A 20,353-nucleotide genomic window follows, 5' to 3' on the forward strand; every position below is an offset into this window, starting at 1 on the left:
CCCGCGATAAGCCATCAGTAAGACTCAGCTCTTCGGATTTCATTAGTCCTCCCGTAAACCCGTGGGCGTGAAGGTCTGAGCTTGGAGTAGAGCGGGGTGGGGGTCGGGGGGAGTGTGTTCAGAGGCATCCACATCCCTCCTGAGACTCTGCTGGCAGCTGGAACCGTGAATGACGCTTATCACCACCCTCCCTCAAAAAAGGAATCACTCATTTTGCCCTTTTGTCTCTGGGAGGCAACCCTGAGCCAAGGAAGGTCCTGCCCTGGAGATCAACTTGATGAATGAATGGATGAACGGAGGGGAAGGAAGGGAAGAAGGAAGGGAGGAGGGAGGGAATTGTTTAGGCCTTCTTCACAGATCCGGTCTTCTCAAAGCCCGTCAACCCACTCAGGATATCTGAAACAGAGGCTCCTGGAGCAGCTGTCTGCTAGGAGCTTCCTCAACTCCTGGACAAGACCAGCAGAGATCCAGGGGCCCCTTTGCAGCAGATTAGGGTGGGGCACCCTCCTAGAGGAAGAGAGAGTGGAGGGAGGAGGAACCTCCTGGTTGTCAGTAACAACATAAGCAGGCCTTGGGTAGGTGCCAGGAATAGAGAAATTAATTGTACCTAAGACTCCTCCGGCAAGGGAAGCACACTCCTGAGATGATGTTTTGTGGAAGAAGCTGTGTACACGTTAGGACCCCACCCTCGGTAAAAATATACTCTTACAGATACAATGCATAGAGACATTGCTAAAATGACAGCCCAATGTTTGCAGTGATTATACATATATTATATATAATTATATTATTGCCGGGTAGGGTTTTTCCCATTGTTTTTAGGTTAGTGTTTTTTTTTTGTTTGTTTGTTTTTTTACAATGAGTATATACTGTTTGTCCAAACCAAACAAAACCAACACGTTAATTTTAGAAGATAGGGACAATCCCTGGGAACCTGGGAGATCATCTCATGGTAAAGAGATTTACTTGTACAAATGGTAGAAGCGAGACCCAAAGGGGCCCAGCAAGAAGCCCAAGGTACAAGGCAAGTAAAGGGAAAAGGCTTGAGTGCAACCCAGGGCTTCTACCACCCATCTGGGACCCAGGGTGGGGAGTTTCTGCAGCTGGGGTCAAGACTTGGTGCCAGAATCCACCGGATGTTTTTGAATTTGGAGAATGCACACCAAGATTCCAAACCCTTTGGGGAGGAAGTGGAGGGATGAGCAGGGAGGAGGAGAATGTGCACATGTCGGCCGGCTCAATTTTCAAAGCTCAGTTTCATTCCCTGTTTACAACAGCCCTTCAAGTTAGGCAGTATTGCCTCCATTTGTGAAACTGTAGCTCAGAGAAGAGAGTGAAGCAAAGTGCTTGAAATCACACAGCTGGCGTGGGACCACAGGAAGGGGCCAGCTTTGGAACCTGGCCCCAAGTTCCCATTTTCTGGGGCCCAGGGAGAACCTCCATGGTGGTGTTCTGTGGACAGAAAAGAAAATCTTTGCACAGTGGGGTTCCCATGGCCCATGTCCCCAGAGCCTTTGCAAATCAGGAGGGGGAACCAATGTTGAAGGCTGCTGGTGTATCCTGGAGAAAGGATTTGCCCTGGGGAAGTCTGCCTACCATGCCTTTGGTATCTATTTCTTGCTCCCTTCCTCAAATTGCTGGAACTTGAACCCAGTCCAAGCTTCATCCAAAAGACAGGCTGTCTCTTTAACCAGGGGTGGCTGCTTCCCAGATGTTACTCCTCATACGTGCAGCACATGCTGTGGACAGTTAAAGGCGCAGGGCCCTGCTTTTCTGGGAAGGTACGCAAAGGATAGCTGGCCTGGGGGGCAGTTGTCCGGAGCCACAGGATCTTTTCTCACCTTCCTTCTCTTCTTTGATCCAAGTCCTTTCTTGGCCTAAGGAAGAGTTATGGGCTCAGTGGACAGCCACACTGTATGCTGTAGACAGGCTGTCAGCTGGCTCTCAGCCCCTCCCCTTTTACACCCATCAACTAATCCCACGGGCACTAGCTCCTTTAATGATAATAATAATAATAATAGAATTTCCACACTGTTTCCCTGAATGGAAAAAGATGCAGATGTCAATTACATGCTACAAATTCTGTGAAAGAAAAAATCCATCCTGTATGTCTATATGTCTATATATGTGTAAGTGAACAGACTATCTGGGAGAGTATCCAAGGAACCAGGGGCAGGGGTTGCATCTGGGGAGAGGAAAAGGAGGGAGGAAGACAATTGTCACTCTTCATCATTTTGCACATGTTGAATTTTGTATCATGTATCCTGTTTCCTAGTAAAAATAAATTAAATAATTAATACTTATTTTGAGCCAGGTGCTATGCTAAATGTTTCATGTATTTGTCCAATTTAAGCCTCAGAGCAATCCTACTCTGTCTCGTGATCCCCGTTTTATGGGTGTAATAACTGAGGCCTAGGGAAGTTGACTTGCTAGCGAGGGGTAAGGCCACGATTCAAAACTCAGGCAGCCTGATGCCCAGGTCCTTACTTTTGACCCCCTGGCTATGTTGTCGCTATGCTGCTGACCCTTGGCTGCGAGTCCCCTTCCCCTGGAGTGTTTGAGAGTGGTGAGGGAGTTCCCTGAAAATGAGCTTTCCCTTTGACTAAGAATCTGTTTCCAGAAATTGCTCCCCCCGCAAAAATTCACACAAGTGGACCGAGATACATGCCTACGACATGGATGTTTGTAACAATAAAAATAACAATATGGGTTTACAGTTAAAATCACTTAGTGTGTGTCATGCACCTTGCTTGCTTATCTGTATTAACTTATTTATTCCTCAGAAACATGAGAGGCAGGGTCTCTGGTCATCCTCATTTCACAGGTGGGATCGCAGGGGTCTGTCTGGTTTGCCTTCACCTCACTGTGCTCCCAAGTATATAGTTCAGCCTCCTTCAGGAGGAGGTTGGGTGGGTCCTGTCCCTCTAACTGTAGGGTATGGATTCCTGCATGGCCGCAAACATACTCGGTGGGGTTTGTGAACTGCCAATGGTAACTAAGAATTTTGTGTTTGTGTTTTGAAAATAACCTTGAAAAAAAAAAAAGAAGAAGGTACTGTAGGATCACCCTGGCAGACACCTTTCCACAGGGCGCTGGGCCGCAAACTCAGCAAACCTGTGTGTCTGCTCACGGCCCACAAGAAGCCACCTCAAATGACCGTTTAATTTCTGACAACTGGGAAGCACTGTTGGGCTTTGGAATGCCCTGAAAGCAAAGTAGAAACAATTGCCCCATTGTCCATATTGATTTTTTCCCCCTGTAACAAAGCAAAATATCTTGTTTGCATTCATGAGTCACATTTTAAAGGCATTTTCAAAGTATGAGGCTTTATATTGTCTTATTTAATAAGTTAAAACTCAAGAGTTGACATGCAGACGACTTAGTGTGCTAGAGAGATGGACAGTCCTGGGCTGGATTTGTGTCCCATAGGCCGTATGTGCTGCTATACAGGTCTGGAGAAGTTGTCAACAAAGTATTTCCTAGGAAGTCTAGTTTAGAGTGGTTACTTCTTTTCTCTTCGTTCCTTCTTTTCCGTATGTTCTGTTTTATTTGCAGTAAGAGTCATTTTTGCAGAAAATAGTTTTATTATTGTTATTTTTAAATCTTAGGGCTGTTGAATCCATCAGGAGCAAGCAGGGCCCAGCACGTGCTCGGGTTTGGCTGACTGGGTGTTTTTGACAAGTGAGTTGGAAGCATCGCGAGCTCCTCACTTTCCCTGCTCCCCGTCTCAACACTCCTCCCTCGAACTTCACTCCGTCCGCTCCGGAAAGTGAGGTCCACCGCCCCCGCCCCGCGCCTCTCCTCTCGTTCTCGCTGCGGCTCCGCCTACCTTCTCTGACCCGCCCCTCTCTCCTCCCCCTCTTTTCCATATGTCGCAAAAGGCTCGGCGACGCTTGACGGCCGGCGTCGTTCGACAGTCGGAGGACCCTGAGAAGGAGGAGGAAGAGACGGCGGCGGCTGCTGCGGCGGCTGCGACGCAGTCCGTGGTGGGTGGTGCGGTCCCGGCTGGAGAGTGAGGCGCGGGCGGCCGGGCCGGTAGGCTGGGCGGCGGGCCCGGCGGCCGCCCCCGCGCCGCGCCCGTGCCTGGCGGCCCGATGTGGCTGCAGCAACGGCTTAAGGGGCTGCCGGGACTGCTGTCGAGCAGCTGGGCCCGCCGCCTCCTCTGCCTGCTCGGCCTCCTGCTGCTGCTTCTGTGGTTCGGGGGCTCTGGGGCGCGGCGGGCGGCGGGAGGCCTGCGCCTGCTGTCCTGGGCCCGCGGCGAGTCGGGCGCCGCCCAGCCCTCCGCCTGCCTGGAGGCGGCCACCCGTGCCTGGCGCGGCCTGCGGGAGCGCGGCGAGGCTGTGCCTCTGGGACCTGGGGTGCCGGCCCTGGTGGCCAACGGCTTCCTGGCCCTGGACGTGACTGCCAACCGGCTGTGGGTGACCCCTGGGGAGCGGGAGCCCGCCGTGGCGCCGGACTTCGTGCCCTTCGTGCAGCTGCGCCCACTCAATGTGCTTTCGGAAGCTGGAGAGTCAGTACTCCTGCTGCGTGAAGGGCTGCTGCGCCGGGTGCGTTGTCTGCAGCTCGGGACCCCAGGTCCCGGCGCTGCCGCCGCCGCCCCCGGACCAGCCTCAGCCTCTGGCCTTGCCACGGGGTTCGGCCGCGACTGCGTGCTGCTGCAGGAGGACTTTCTGGCGCACCGGGGCCGACCCCACGTCTACCTGCAGCGCATCCAGCTGAACAACCCCACGGAGCGTGTGGCCGCGCTGCAGACTGTGGGACCCACTGCTGGCCCGGTCCCCAGGACCTACACCAGTACCCTGGAGAAGGTCGGCGACCATCAATTCCTCCTCTACTCGGGCGTGTCCGCGCCTTTTCCCACGGGGCTGGTGCACCTGGTAGTGGTGGCCGCCAAGAAACTAGTGAACCGGCTCCAAGTGGCTCCCAAGGCGCAGCTGGATGAGACGGTACTGTGGGTGGTACATGTCTCAGGCCCTGTTAACCCCCAGGCGCTCAAAAACAAAGCAGCCAAGGAGCTCAAGGCACTCCAGGACTTGGCACGGAAGGAAATGCTGGAGCTCTTGGACATGCCCGCCGCTGAGCTGCTTCAGGACCACCAGCGCCTCTGGGCGCAGCTCTTCAGCCCAGGTGAGGCCTGGCGAGCGCCTGGTTCAAAGTCCACACTCTGAACCAGGGTTAACATGGTCACCCTGGAGATGCCCCTCCCAGGTGTGCCAAGGCAACACTGAAAGGGAGCAGAGGGGTGATCTTGGGCATGGCATTTGACCTGGGGCTGACCCTGTCTGCTCCATCATTTAGTGTCTGTGTGACCGGGACCAGTCGCCTAACCTTTCTGGACTTGTGTTCAGTAATAACAGTAGCACTATCTCAGAGGGCTTTTATGAGCTTCTAATGAAAGACTGCCTGTAATGAGTAGGTCTTATTATTTGTTCGTGTAGGTGAGGCCTGATTTGAGCAGAGTGATTTGGAGGGTCAATCCGTAAAGGGTAAACAGGCAGAGGGAGGCCTAGTCGATCCCCACGTTCTTTTCTCAGTTCCCCATAGTCTGGCTGGTGACTAGCATGGACTTCTTGATATCCCTTGAGGCTGAGATGTGTCCTAGCTGTTGTGGCTGCAGTTTTTCCAAAGGGAGGTAGTGGGACCTCTCAGCAGGCAGGGCGCTCTGTCCAATGAAAAATCCCCCCCTTGATGATTGCAGAAAAGAAAGTTCCGTTTTGGACGCGAGAGACTTTGGTTTCTGGGGTTCTAGTTGTCTGAATCCTTACAATAAGTTTCTCACGGAGTCTTTCATTCATTCAACAAGGATTTATTGAATGCTTCTGCCAGGGTCTACTATGGAGAAAGTTACTATGTGAGTGAGGGCGACCAGACTGGGGGAGGAAAAGGCAGGGGTGGGACTCCGTGTGGCTCCAGCTGTCAGGGAGGCCGCTCTGGGGAGGAAGCACCCAGCAGGCCGGAGCCCCTGCGGCAGGAGCGGGTTTGGTGGAGTGGCAAATGGTGAGCCGGGGGAGGGTGGCGGGAGGTGAGGTCAGACATGGGAGGCTGGCGCTGGCCGGATCCTAAAGGCTCTTGCAGGCCTTGGCGATGATGCAGAATTTTACTCTAAATGGGACGGAAAACAGGGCAGAGACACACCATCTGGTACGTGCTTTTGAAGGTCCCTGTGGCTGCTCTGTGCAGAGTATAGACTATATGGGGGGCAAAAGTGGAGCGTGGTGACCAGCGTCAGAGGTTTTCTGGAGGAGCCCTGGTGAGAGGGGACGGGGGCTAGGACCAGAGTTGCGACTGTGGAGACAGAAGTGGGTGGATTCTGATACCGTTGGAGGTGGGGCTGCCAGGCCTTTCCAAGGGCTGGCTGCGGGGTGTGAGGGCTCGAGGGTGACTCCTGGGTTGGGGGGAGGGCTTGAGCAGGTACCTGGAGACAACTCAGGAAAGGATAGGTTTGGGGCAGGAAGAATTCAACCATGTCGGGTTCAAAATGCCTGTCAGACGTCCAGGTGGAGACACCAAGCGGCGGTTCGCTGGTTGAGTCTAGAGATCACACAGATTTGGGAGATCATGTGTTCAAGTGTCATTTAAAGCTGCAGGACCAGAGAGAGGATAGGGGGACAAGCCTGGGACTGGCCAAGGCATAGGTGACAGTGTCCTGGAGTGGGACTTTCACTTGGCTCTGTACGGTTGGCACCAAGTTCTGGCTGTGACGGTGTTCTTTTGGGGCATGGCAGGAGGCGCCACTGCCTTTTAACAAGATGTTAGGTTTCAGGTCCACAGGCTCAGGCTGGTCATGCGAGGATGCCAGGGAGGGTGACTTTACTCTTGTTCAAGGGAAGCTGGAACTGCCACTTTCATCCCTGGGGACAAACACTTTGTGTCTCTGCTGCTCTTGATTTCATTTCATAACCTCCACCTCCTGTCAAGCCATTTCTGCTTAACGTGCAACCTTTGTGGTTCCAGGTGTGGAAATGAAGAAGATCACGGATGCCCACACCCCATCTGGCCTGACCGTGAACCTGACCCTGTATTACATGCTGTCCTGCTCACCAGCCCCACTGCTCAGCCCCAACCTGAGCCACAGAGAACGAGAGCAGATGGAGTCAACGCTCAGCTACGAAGATCACTGCTTCAGCGGCCACGCCACCATGCACGCTGAGAACCTTTGGCCCGGCCGGCTGTCCTCTGTCCAGCAGATCCTGCAGCTCTCTGACCTGTGGAGGCTGACCCTGCAGAAGCGCGGCTGCAAGGGGCTGGTGAAGGTGGGCGCCCCAGGCATCCTGCAGGGCATGGTGCTCAGCTTTGGGGGGCTGCAGTTCACCGAGAACCACCTCCAGTTCCAGGCCGACCCCGACGTGCTACACAACAGCTACGCCTTGCACGGCATCCGCTACAAGAACGACCACATCAACCTGGCCGTGCTGGCGGACACCGAGGGCAAGCCGTACCTGCGCGTGTCCGTGGAGTCCCGCGGCCAGCCCGTCAAGATCTATGCCTGCAAGGCGGGCTGCCTGGACGAGCCCGTGGAGCTCACCGCCACGCCACAGGGCCACACCTTCTCGGTCATGGTGACGCAGCCCATCACGCCCCTGCTCTACATCTCCACCGACCTCATGCACCTGCAGGACCTGCGGCACACGCTGCACCTCAAGGCCATCCTGGCCCACGACGAGCACATGGCCCAGCAGGACCCCGGGCTGCCCTTCCTCTTCTGGTTCAGCGTGGCCTCCCTGATCACCCTCTTCCACCTTTTCCTCTTCAAGCTCATCTACAACGAGTACTGTGGGCCTGGGGCCAAGCCCCTCTTCAGGAGTAAGGTATAAAGCCCCGGTGTGGCCAGGGCCTGAGGCCTCGGCCTCGTGCCCTGCCCTGCCCTGCCCTGGGATGGGCGGAGGCCTGGGCCGTCCTAGGGTGCCCTTCTAAGCCAGTGCCCTCAGTCCTCAACACAGAGAGAGGAGCGAGTGTGTTTTGAAAGGACATTAAAAAGTGACTGTTGCGAGGAGACCATAGGAAGGGACAGCTGTGGATAAAGGAGCCTGCTGGCCTCCCAGGGGCGTGGGCAGTTGTCCCCTCCCATCCCTCCCCCGAACGAATCTCAGCATCTGTAAACAGCTGCAGCAAAGGCCTAGATTAACCTGAAGCCTCTGTCTAAACTGCTGGCAGACCCCCATCCTAACCCCTGAGGGCCCGTTCCGTACGGTTCGCAGGTTGGTCCCTCCCTGTGGGCCAGCCCGAGCGGCTGTCTCATCCACGCAGGACAGAATCATCCCCCTCATGTTTGCTCAGACACCTTTGCCCCCAGGAGCCGTGGTTTTGACCACAGTCGCCTCTGGAATATATCTCAGGACATCAGGATTGGCGTCTCCGAGGAGGCCACCACCTCCCTGTCACCCAGGCAGTTGCCTGTGCTTTCTTGCCAGGATTTCTGGGAGAAAGACCGGGAGGGAGCCCGTTGTTGGAGGTCAGGAGAAGGTGCTAGAGAGGGAGCTGGGCTTGTTTTTTGACTGCCGTGAGAGTAGAGGTCTGTGACGCTCCAAGTCTGTGTTCCCAAGTGGTTGGAGAGCCAGGGGCCAATGCAGGAGAAAAGTCACATCCCCTTCCTGGAGGGCTTTGTGGCCGGGACTCAGAGAAGGAAGTAGTAGTCAACCTGAAGGAGTGGGAGCAAGGTGGGAGGCAGGTCTGAGCTCCTCAAGTTTGAAGAATGAATTGAAAATCAGATCAAAAAGAAACGGGCAGATGCCGCCTGCCTAGCCGTCCGCTAAGCCGGCTGGGCCAGCTGTCAGTCGCTGCGTGGTTTGCGCTGCGTGGGTGGCGGCGCCCGTATTTAGTCCGAGGCTGCTTTTTCCTGCTGGTTGGTGGGCTTCTCTCTGCTCGTAGTGTGGCACATACCATCCACCTTGCCTCCCCACGTGCTCAGGGGGACAAGCCAAACTGCCTTCGTAGGGTGGGTGCTGCCCCGGGTCCCTCCGATTCCCCGTGCTGGAGCTGGCCGCACCGCAGCGGAGCCCCGTGCCCACTCTGCACTAGCCTGTCGCTGGGCCAGGAGCTGTCTGCCACTGCAGACCAGAGCCTGGGCAGACGCCACCAAGGCTGTCCCTGCGACCGGCTTCCCTTAGTATTCCTGTAGCTGTCCACAGGGTTGGCGGCGAGCAGTAACCGCTTGTTTTGTTAATTGAACAGGAAGATCCCAGTGTCTGAGTGAACCAACAGTCCTGCTCTCAGCCACCAATTGCACAAGACACCCAGCACTGACAGTCCTGCTGCTACGAACAAGGGACCCTTTGAAAGCACCCACCCTTTTGTGCCTTGTTGGGGACACCAGTGACGCAGAGGCGCGTGTGGACGTTCAGGAGTTTACATTGGGGAGTGGGAGGGGAGGGGCCAGTAGATTTTTTTTTTGTAAGCTTCCTACTCAATAAAATGAACCTATATGGAAAATACTTGAAATCGAACTCACTCCTTCCACTCTTCCCCTTTCTTCTGGCCCAGGAACTAGACCTCTTGAAAGGACTCTTATCTGGGAAAAATTGTGGGGTGTTTTTTCCTAATTTAATGTATTCTTTCTTGACTGAATTTTTAATTTATTGTTGAGGTTTTGCTGGATGGCTTTTGCATCCACTTTAGACAGTGAATCTTGGCGGCGACTTCCGATCTTGCCGCCAGGGTGGCGTCTGGGGGCCCCGCAAGTGGCCTGTGTGGACGGCGTGGGTCTCGGGTCATCCTCAGGTTTGCACATTGTCTCTTTCTTAACCAGCCCGTGGAGATCTGTGATTTTGTACTTCTGGGCTTTAATGGAAGTGTTTTAACTTTCTAGTGATTAATGATTGTTGGGTTTTGAAATACCAAAGCTTTCTTTTGTTCTGTTTTTAAATAAATCTTTCAAACTTCCATGATCGGTTTGTGTGTGGTTGAAACCTTTGGAGACATCCTATCTCCCTCGGTCACCAGGCTTTTGGGTGATGTCTGAAGCAGACGGGCCAGCCACCTAGCCCCGCTATAATGACAAGAAATCCTTTCACACATCTCCTCTCATCAAAAGAGTCCACTCAGATGTGGAGGCGGCCACTTTTCTGCTCCCCTGGGGGGTAGTTCAGCCAAGTGGGCTGCTCGAGAAGCACCATCCTGGTCCTTTCCCTGCTACCATGCCCTCTGCCCCTACCTGCCCTAAATAGCCAGGATTTGCCTGGGTTTTGCTGGCCATAGGACTGGGCAGCAGGGGAAAACCCTGGGTGGGCTTCTGCCGCTGGTTTCCTGAAACTAATGTCTGACCCCCAACCTTTGTGGGGAGGAGAATAGAGCTGCCCCCCGCCCCCAGCTGGGAACTGGGCGAGGCTGTCCACCCGGGAGACTGTCGTCCTCACTGTGGTCCTTTTAAGCAGCCTGACTCACCAGAAAGCCCGGTTTCTCTGCCAAGGAGCTCAGTGGCCGGCCCACAACAGATGGCTAGGTGAGGAAGCAAACAGGTCAGGCTTGACTGCCAGCTGCCCTGATTTTCTAGTTGCTTCAGTCCCACACAGCTTCCGCTCCTGCTCTGGATAGTGCAGAGCTCAGAGATACCTCCACCCACCCCCATCCCATCCTCAGTCACTGGCTGGCTTGCCCATTTCGGAGAGTGGAAACCTCATGGGGCGCAGTTGGGTGTGGCTGATGGTATGCTATGCCCTCTAGTCCCCTCTAGTTGTTCCATTAAACAGGAAGCTGTTTGACACAAGAGCCACATTTCATAGCCCCACTCCCTCTGTTTAACTTGGAACCCACGTGTTGTAGGTTCCCAAACATGGAAAAATGAACCTGCATACCTGGTGCCTGACAGATACCTACTGAATGACCAACATTGCAATAAACTAATATTTGTGGATTATAACTCATTTAAGCGCTCACCGTACAAGTATGAGTTGGGTATTTGACATGAACTTGGCCCTATATGGAAAGGATGTTTCTGAGAGTTAAGATCCCAATTTGGGAGATGAGGAAATGACCTCAGACTGAGTAATTTGCTCAGGACCACTCAGCCGCTGCGTGCCAGGCTGGCACACAGACCGGGGCTTCCCGTAGGCCCTGCCTCTCTCTGAGCCCCCACACTCACTCTGTGTCTCCCCACACCCCTCCTCTGCTGGACTCTGAAAGGTGGGCTGGGCCAAGGTGCCCTTCCTCCCCTCCAGGATGCCAGCAGCACCCAGTGTAAAAGTGACTCAGTTACTCCATCTGGCCCCCCTTGCAGAGAGCAAATGTCGGCAGGCCTCCCTTGGGAGCGGGCCAGGCAGTGACCCTTAGTGGGTCCACCTCACGCAGTCCGCTCGGGCACTGGGGGCGCTGTGTTCGCAGCCTCTGGGGCAGGATGGACAAAGAGGCTTGATCAAGGTGCTTTTTCAGAGGCGGACCCCTGGTATGGAAGTTTTGGTTGCACACTACCCAGCCAGTGGACAAACACTCCCCTCCGCTGTCCCTTGGATGGACGATTCTGAGACACATTCCATATACAGCTCCTCAGGCAGCCCCAGCAGGGTCTGGCGCCCGCTGCCCACGCCGGTGAAGAACTTGATAAGTCACCCTCTTTGACTTGGTTGTGCTTCCCTCCATTTTACCCTCCCCCAGGCCCCATTCCTGTCTCTGGGCATCTCTTCCCAAATAAGCAACCGACACACAAGCTCCTGCCTCAGAGTAAGGCACTGACCATGAGACCCATGACTCCTTCGAAGAGTTTTTCCAAGAGGAAGTGGGATTCTCCTGTGGACACGATTACAGACTCAGTATTTGTGCCCTGCCCCCTCCCAAATTCACATGCCGAAATCCTAACCCCCAGTGTGATAGCATTTGGGGGTGGGGCCTTTGGAAGGTGATTAGGTCATGAGGGTGGAGCCCCCATGTGCGGGATTAGTGGGGACACAAGGAGAAGGCAGCAGTCTGCAACGCAGAGGAGGTTCCTGCCAGACCTGACGGTGCCCGCAGCCTCATCTCAGGCTTCCAGCCTCCCAAACTGTAAGGGATCCAGAGGTTCACAGGACCTTACCTGAAGAAGAAACCTGAGAGCTTTTTCTTGTTCAAGAGTTCAAAACCTTGCCCTCCTGGCCAGTGTGGCTCCATGGATTGAGCACCAGCCTACGAGTAGAAAGGTCACCAGTTTGATTCCCGGTCAGGGCACATGCCTGCGTTGCTCACCAGGTCCCCAGTAGGGGCGCAGGCGAGAGGCAACTCAAACACATCAATGATTTCTCTTCCTCTCTTTCTACTTACTCCCTTTCCCTCGACCTAAGAAATAAAATCACAACAATAAAAAAATTAAAACCCTGCTTTAGATACACACCCAGCCCTCAGAGCCCAAAGAAAGCCCTGGCCACAGGCATTTAATTCTGACTGACCAGAGCCAGTCCTGTGAGCAGCAGCTTGCCGGGGGGGTTAGGAAAGTATAATACTTCCCCATCACTTGAACAGTGTTTGGGACCCACGGAGCAGGCTGGACTGTGGGTAACTGTTAAGAGCTGGCCATAGAGAGGAGCTTGGGAGGCTGAGACATGGAGCCCAGGAAGGATCTCAGGGATAGATTCCCTGCCTCCTTTACTGGGGCAGTTGGGCTAGTTTTCTTTTTCGGTATTCTCACACTAGGAGCAAGCCTCATGGCTGCCTAGAAGAAAGACTACACTTCCCAGCTTGCTTTGCAGCTAGGCGTGATCAGGAAACAGTTACGGCTAAGGATTGGTTAAAAATTTTACTTCCCGTTGAGGTTTTAGTCCATCATAAGCATTATTAAATGTCTTTCTCATTCCTGATTTTAACAAATGATCCAGTTCTAGTTTTAAGGCTAAATTACATTATCAGAAAGAGAAAAAAGGCCCAGCAATATTTATAAAGACATTACAGAAAAACTTTCAATTTTAAAAAGAAGTTAAAACTTACTGAAGTGCAGCACTTAGCAAACATTGAATCTTCACCTCCGTAAAAAGACGATTTCGGGATCAAGTGCTAGTTTTTTGTACAACTAGGAAACCAGCACTCTGTTCTGCCAGTGGATTGCCCCTTCCAGGCTGGCTTGTCCCAAAAAGCTGTTTATTCCCATGCAGTCAACCACGGATGCCTACCAATCATGGTCTCATTATTCCAACGTGTAGAATGAGAGTTAACTACAGTACTAAAATAAATAGTGAGATACCCATCAGAAGGACCATAAAGAATAAAAACACTAAAGCAAATCTATTTTTATGAGACAACTTATTAGCCTTGCAAAGACAAGGCCTCAAAAAATTGGTTAAAAACTCAGAATTGTTCCTCTCCACGGAAATCTTTAGTAAAAGGCGAAAGATTTATACGATCTGAAGAGAAACCAGAGTATACATATTTCACCTGGCTCACATTCCTCGGGTAACTGTTACCCCCAATTCTATAATGGTGATTATTTACCTGAAAGAGCTACCCACTTCATCCTTTTCCCCAGACAATTCTGTGAGAAAATTCTCATCTTGGGGAAAAATAGCTCAAGAAAAAAAGAAGAATCTAGTCATTTTTTTTTAGGGCAGAAATTGTTTTTTTTGTGCAATGCATTGTGGGTATGCAAATATTCTTCGCCACCAAGCCCCGGTTTCCGGAAATATCTTAAAGAGGTCATTTGTTTTGGTGCTGGGACTGGGACTACCACCAGGGGGCAGAGCGGAAGCCAGATTTAAGGAATACGGGTATAAACCTGAGCCTCGTCCTACCAGAAAAAGTCTGACTCCTCTCTATCGGCACTCCAAATAAAATTTCTTTTGGCCTTAAAGGAATGAAATAATTAAAATTATAAAATAAAATAAAACTTGAAAATTACTGCCTTCAGAGCATATCACTATCATTTCATCTTTAAGGAGCACGCTGTGTGATGGGGGTGCCAAATGTGTGTGGTTTGCACTGATCACAGAATATTCGTTGACATCTGGGCAGAACATTAAAGAATCCCCAGGAGTAGAGTGGCCAGGGCCTCCTGGCAGGGAGGCACAGTGCTGAAAGGGTGCCCAGCTGAGAGCTTGGATTTCCCCGGAAGGAAATGGGAAGGGTGGAAGAGTATTAAAGAAGAGTAACATAGTAAGACCCATGTTTTAATACAGTGGTCTCAACATGTGGGGTTGCTGGACCAACAGAGCAGCATCACCTGGGTACCCCTTAGAGAGGTGAGTTCCTGGGTCCCACCCAGTCCACACCTACTGAAGCTGCAGCTGGGAGTGGGGTCCAGCTGCTGGGTTTTAGCAAGTCCTTCAGGGGATCGCCTCGCAGGCTAGCTTGACAAACTGTTGGACAACCATTCTGGCTACTGCGGTGATTGTAGGACACATGAAAGTTTGGAGAGGCAATTTAAGGAAGCTGAGCATTAAAGTCAGAGAGAAGTACGCGGTGGCCTGGATGGCGGGGCGAGACCCGGGAAAGGGTGGAAAGTGAGGAGAGAGAAAAGTCTAGGTTGGACCTTAGAGGATGGTGGCATAAATGGGGGCAGGCTGAGTGTCGCAGGAACAGCCTGTGAAGGAGATTTGGAAGATGCTGGTGAGGGGACAGGGGACCTCCCAGGAGTGGGGGCTGCACAGCAGCCACGGGCAGGAGAGAGCAGTCAGTTGTCCATGCAAGGTCACGTAAACAAGGACTGCAAAGGCCAGTGGATGTCACAGCAGAAAAGTTGGAGACCCTGGCTAGAGGTGTTTCTGGGGAGTTGGGGGTGTTTAAAGCTCAACTTCCAGGAGTTAAGGAGAGAGTGAGTGTGTATGGGGTGGGGAACGGAGAGAAGAGGCTCAACGGTGGGAGGTTAAAGGAAGCCTTTTTCTTTCTTTGATATCAGGACAGTGACTTTGATGGGAGAGGGCCAAGATCCAGGAGAGAGGAAGTAGGCAATAGTGGGGGTGGGATGGGGATGGGGAGGGGGCCGCGGCTGCCTTCAGCTTAGAGGGCGGAACCCAATGCCACAATAGAGTAAGGGAAGGAGGAAACAGTATATGCAACATTGTGAATGCATTTAATGCCACTGAATTGTATACTTAAAAATGGTTAAAATGGCAAATCTTATGTTATATATATTTTACCACAATAAAAAACCCCAGCTTTCTTGTAGAAAACAGAGAGCAGTGAAACCATTCATTCTAAACAATCATTTCCCACTGAGCTTCGCCTTATCAAGAAAGAAGCTTTGTAATTGTTACTGTTGACACATTGATATCCACTGGTACCCTATTAAATTAGTTTTCCCACTGGACGTTTTCTAAATGACCTAACTAATTAAACAATAGCTCACAAATCTTGAGATTAATTCAAGCATCATAATCTTCAATATGTGTCTTAATTAGGTAAGACAACTCTGTAGTAAAACAGGGTTCTTATTTTTCTTTTTTCCCTCCACTTCCTCACTTCTCTCATTCTTACTATTAAAAAATTTCATCAAGAAATATTTCTAACTCTACAGAAAAATATGAGAAGCGTTTTTCCAAGTGTTCCTTAGGTCTGGCTTTGACATCAAAGGCGAAAGTAACATAAATAGTAAACAAGTGGGACTCCATCAAACTAAAACTCTGCACGACAAAGGAAACCATCAACAAAATAAAAAGGCAACTTACCGAATGGGAGAATATATTTGTGAAGGGTATATTTGATAAGGAGTTAATATCCAAAATATATTATAAACTCACACAACTCAATATCAAAAAACCCAAACATTCCTATTTTAAAAAGTAGACAGAGAACCTGAATAGACGTTTTTCCAAAGAAGACATACAAAGGTTCGCCAGATACATGAAAAGGTGGTCAACATCACAAATCATCAGGAGATGTAAATCAAAATGTCAAGGAGATTCCACCTTACACCCATCCATCCACCCATCCATCCAACCATCCACCCATCCTTGTGAGGTCAGGCTCCTTGCTTTGAGCCTTCCAGCTGCAACTTTCTAAGGTTCTGGCAGAAGAAATACCCACACCTGTTTATAGGCTCAGGTATAGGAGCTCATCTTCTGTGAGGCAGCCTGGCCCCTCTCCCTGCCCTTTGTCACATCACAACCCCGTCTCCCCAGGGGCCAGGGGCCCCTGAAGGTGCAAGGTTCATTGGAGATGCTGTTACTATATTCCCAGAAGGTGGCGCTAAAGGCCCTCTCTTCACCTGGTGACTTTGCCTGCGGCGTCCTCGCTTTGAAAAGGAGCAGGCCAGCCAGGCTGGGCAGTGGCTCAGCCGGAGGCCAGCAGGGGAGGCAGGGGACCTCCCCTAAGAGATCTCGGTCCTTGTGTGAGCATTTCCAGGCTGTGAAGGAGGGCCTGTCCCCTCTGGTCTGGGATCAGCTGCAGAGAAGTCAGAGCTAACCTCACCGTCTCCCAGACAGTTATTCTCGGGCATTGGAAAGGCCATAGACCTTGCAGTTACTCTGGCCTCAGTTCAAATCCCAGCTCTGCCTGTTGAGTGACTGTAGGCAAGTTGCTGCATGTCTTTGAGCCTCAGTTTACTCACCAGTAAAATGGGGTAATGATGCCAAACGCTCAGGTCAGGGTCAGGGTGAAATGAGTCATCATGTAAAAGCACCAATCCTAACAACTGGTCTGTGAGCGTTGGTTCCCTCCCCACCCACAGGCCTCGTACTTGTGGCCCTGTCAGCAGTTTGAGCCCAGCAAGAGGCTCTGTTTCTTTCTCCCTGAGCAAAGTCAGAGCTGGGCTCCTGGTAAGACAGAGCGGAGGGTGGGGCGAGCAGAGTCTTGTCAACAGCAACACTAGTATCTGCCCTCATTTGGGGCGCTTGGGTACATCACCCCGATTTTCCAATACCCTTGCTTCTTTCTCAACAGGGCTGGAGGGAAAATTCTACTTTATTTTTTAAAGTAATTCAAGTACTTTTTACTTTAAAAGGTACATTATTTTTTAAAAAGTAATTTGCTTTTCTAGAAAAAGCCTGGCCAAGCAAACATCATCATGCTTATATATGCTGTTAAAGCATAAAAGATCAGCCTGGCTGGGTAGCACAGTTGTTTAGAGCATCATCCCAATACACCAAGGTTGCAGGTTCGATCTCTAGTCAGGACAGATCCAAGAATAAAGCAATGAATGCATAACTAGGTGGAACAACAAATCCATGTTTTTCTTTCTCTCTCTCCCTTCCTCTCTCTCTCTCTAAAATTAAATATATATATAATATATATATATATTCATACATAAAAGATCAAGGATTTTAAAAAGCAGCAAGACCCAGTCCTTGAGGTAGGGGTTTTGATTTAACACCCATGGAGAAGCTGGGTCTGGCCCCAGTGGCAAACCCGTGGCAGCCTGGGGCGTGTGTTTCTGAGCAGTCGCAGTGGAAAGTCAGGTGCTGGCTGGGGCCTCCGGCTGGTAGAGTGGGGGAGCGACAGGACCCCAGGCAGGACCCACACCCGGGAAGCAGCAGTTAACTGGGGGAAGGGGTGGGCGGAGGAGCCAGGATCCCGGCGTCAGGGAAGCTGCTAGACAGGGGTTTCCAAAGCGTGTTTGTGTCCTGGGTGGTCAGAGGCTGGCTGAGCCTTCTGCATTGGTGGATTGGGCTGGGTGGGGAAAGACTGTCTTTGTTCCCAGGTGGCTTCTCTTGGATTTCCTTTAGGGCACTGCAATGCTGGCTGGTCTCCAAGGCAGGGTCCATACGAACCAGTTTGCTTCTGCCATGTGGGACGGAGGAGCCCAGTGGGGGGCACCCGGGGGGCCCTTCCCACACCGGGCATCTCAGGGCTCAGGGCTGTGGGACCTCAAGAGGAAAACAGGGTGTGGGGACCCTTCGGAGGGTGAGGAGTCAGAGCGGGTGAGACACGGGAAGGCCCGGATGGGGAGGTGGCCTTGGAGGTGGCGGGCTCTCAGCCTGGAGCTCCTGGGATAGACACTGGAATCTGTCCATCGCCAACACCCTGTCTGTCACCTGACCCTTATTTTCTGCATTCCACCTGGCCAGACCCCGGGGAAGGTGGGGCTGTCCTTGGAGCTGCAAAAATCTTGGTGTCACATGTCCTATCAGCACCTCAGCAACCTTAATCTTGTCTCCTCCTTTTGCTGTTCTCAGGGTGCCGAGAGCAGGGAGCCAGGAGCTCAGGTTCTAGGACGGGGACAGTCCCCAGTGCAATGGGGCACAGTGGCTCCCCGGCTGCAGGCCGCCCCAGCCCCTCCCTCACCACGCAGCCCTGACGTAGCCAAGGGGAAAGAGTGCTCCTCTCTGGGATCAGAGAAACCTCTGTTTAAATCCACTCCCGGCCACTGCTGCATGACACTTGTGAAGTGCTTCACTCGCCTGGGCCTCAGTTTTCCTAATCCGTCAGATGGGCACAGTGGGTCTGCCTGTCTGCTCACAGGGTTGGGGTGAAAGTTACACAAGACAGTGTGCTCTGTAAATCAGAGCATGCGCTCACAGCAGACACTGCTTCCCCGGCCCTCTCCCTCCCTGGATACCACCTGCAGACATGTTTTGCTAGAAACTCTCAGCAGGAAAAAAAAAAATTTGGCCAAGATTTAAAAATCAGATTTTTACAGAAGATTTTTGAATTTAGTTCTGCATCTGACAACACAAGGACATTCCCTCAAAGAGCACTCAGGTCCCCACAGCCCTCGGCATGCCCTGGGATGTCTCCAACACTCAGGTCAAAGGTCAGGTGCTATTTATCACGTGGCTTATTTGGCTCCTTATACTAGCCATCCGGCCCACTTAGGTGTCTGAGTTTGTAACCCATACGGCACATGCATGGGAAGTACAGTATTGTCATCGTCCCTCTGGTCATCTCAAGGCTTGGCACCCCTTCTGGCTGAGTAACAGCCCTCCCCGCTTCCCGCCGCTCCCCCTATCCCTGCGTGTGCCCACCTGCCTGGCACTGAGCACCAGCCCTGGCTCCCTGCAGAGGAGAGGCTCTTCATCCACCCTGACAGCGCATCGCGCTTCCTGGTCCTGACAGTCAAGGGCTGCTGGGAGGAGTCTGGGCAGTTGGAGGCCTTTGCGGGGTTTGGAGGAGCTTCCCAAGCTCCTGATGTGCTCTGCTCTGGCCAGATGGGGTGGGCCTGTCCCCCCAACTCAGTGCACGGACGCCTTGCCCCACAGAGCCACCTCTGGCGTCCCCCCACCCCACTGGGTCGTTGACGAGCTGGTTTGAATGATCAGACTCCTGGGTTTCAGAGCAGGGGCCCCGCCCAGGAGCCTGGCCTCAGACCAGGCCCCAGCGGGGAGCAGGCACCTCTCACGGCCCCTCCAGGGAGCTCCTGGAGGTGGGGCTTGGGCTCTGACTGCAGCAGGAGGAGGCCAGGAAGGCCCACTCTGGCTTTTCTCCTTTGTGATGTGTCCATTCCCCAGCAGGACAGGACGTCCTCATGGGCAGTGTCCCTGGCAGTCTGCTGCATCCTGGTTCCCAGACACCAACCCCTCAGCCAGCTGCTGGCCCCTTCCATGCTGCTGAGTACATGGGTCGGGGGCGGGGGAAGGACAGCTGCGGTCGGAGCCTTCCCAGGCCCAGGGACCGGCGCCTGGCTGTTTCCCAGGACCCCCTTCCTTGTCTAGGTGTGGACCCCACACCTGGCTCTCTCAGACCCGTCACCTCGGGGAGCTGCCTCCTCCTCCCAGGAATGCGGCCTGGATCTTAGAACTTTGGGGCTGGGTGTCTTCACCCGCCACTAGCGTGCTGTGTGACCTCAGGCAAGCAGGACCCCACTCCGGCCTGCTCGCTTCGGGAGCCTAGAAGAATCTGAGTAGAGGACTTTGAGGAAGGGGCTGGGACAAAGGCCATGGAGAGAGAGCTGCTGTGAGTGTGACGACAGAAGCTGGGGGCCAGATGTCCTGAGTTCAAATCCTGGTTTCGCCCCTCGGTGGCTTCACCACTTTGGGGACAATAACAGGACTAAATGAAAGCATGCCCAGGATGCAATTGGCAAGGCAGTAAGTGCTCAGAAAAGGCTCAGCAATTGTTATTGTTGATACAAAAATGGCACAGAACTTGCAAAATGGAAAATAGAGGCTCCCTGGGTCAAGATGCCAGCTGACCTATGACTCCTACAGGTAGAAATATGATTTCCAGGAGGGGCAACCTGACTTTGGGCCCCATGAGCACATGCCACCCCTGAGCATGGCAGGCTGGCAGGGAGGAGGCAGGAGCGAGCTCCGGCTGGTGCTGGTGCTGCAGGACCCCCCGGCACGGTGGGCGCCGTGAGCTGCCCTCTCCCGAGGCTTGTCTGCTCTCACGGGAGACACGGCAGGGACACAGGTCCCTCCACCCAAACCCGTACAGGGCCTCGGGCCTGTGCTCACCAACTCAGATCACGGGGACATCGGGGCTTCACCTTCTCCAAGGAGGGGCAGGAACAGGAGGGAAAACAGGGAGCTATTTCGAGAAGGTGTCGAAGGCCGGGGCACTAAAATTAGACCCTTGGTCCTAAAAAGAC

General features: G+C 52.8%; 1 protein-coding gene and 1 non-coding gene across 2 annotated transcripts; one reads left to right on the forward strand and one right to left on the reverse strand.

Moving 5' to 3' along the window:
• Nucleotides 1–4,094: 4,094 nt before the first annotated feature.
• Nucleotides 4,095–9,839, forward strand: KIAA2013 (KIAA2013 ortholog). The gene is made up of 3 exons (XM_054579736.1): nt 4,095–5,127; nt 6,955–7,808; nt 9,172–9,839. The coding sequence occupies exons 1-3, from the start codon at nt 4,095–4,097 to the stop codon at nt 9,187–9,189; spliced, it is 1,905 nt and encodes a 634-aa protein (XP_054435711.1). The 3' UTR covers nt 9,190–9,839.
• Nucleotides 9,840–13,202: 3,363 nt separating this feature from the next.
• On the reverse strand, nt 13,203–13,318 carry LOC129075699 (U5 spliceosomal RNA). The gene has a single exon (XR_008529673.1). It is a non-coding gene; the product is annotated as a U5 spliceosomal RNA (small nuclear RNA).
• Nucleotides 13,319–20,353: the final 7,035 nt, after the last annotated feature.

Source organism: Pteronotus mesoamericanus, unplaced genomic scaffold (assembly GCF_021234165.1).
Source record: "Pteronotus mesoamericanus isolate MK-2021 breed Mesoamerican mustached bat unplaced genomic scaffold, CSHL_Meso_final contig_557, whole genome shotgun sequence".
In the NCBI taxonomy this organism is placed as follows: domain Eukaryota; kingdom Metazoa; phylum Chordata; class Mammalia; order Chiroptera; family Mormoopidae; genus Pteronotus; species Pteronotus mesoamericanus.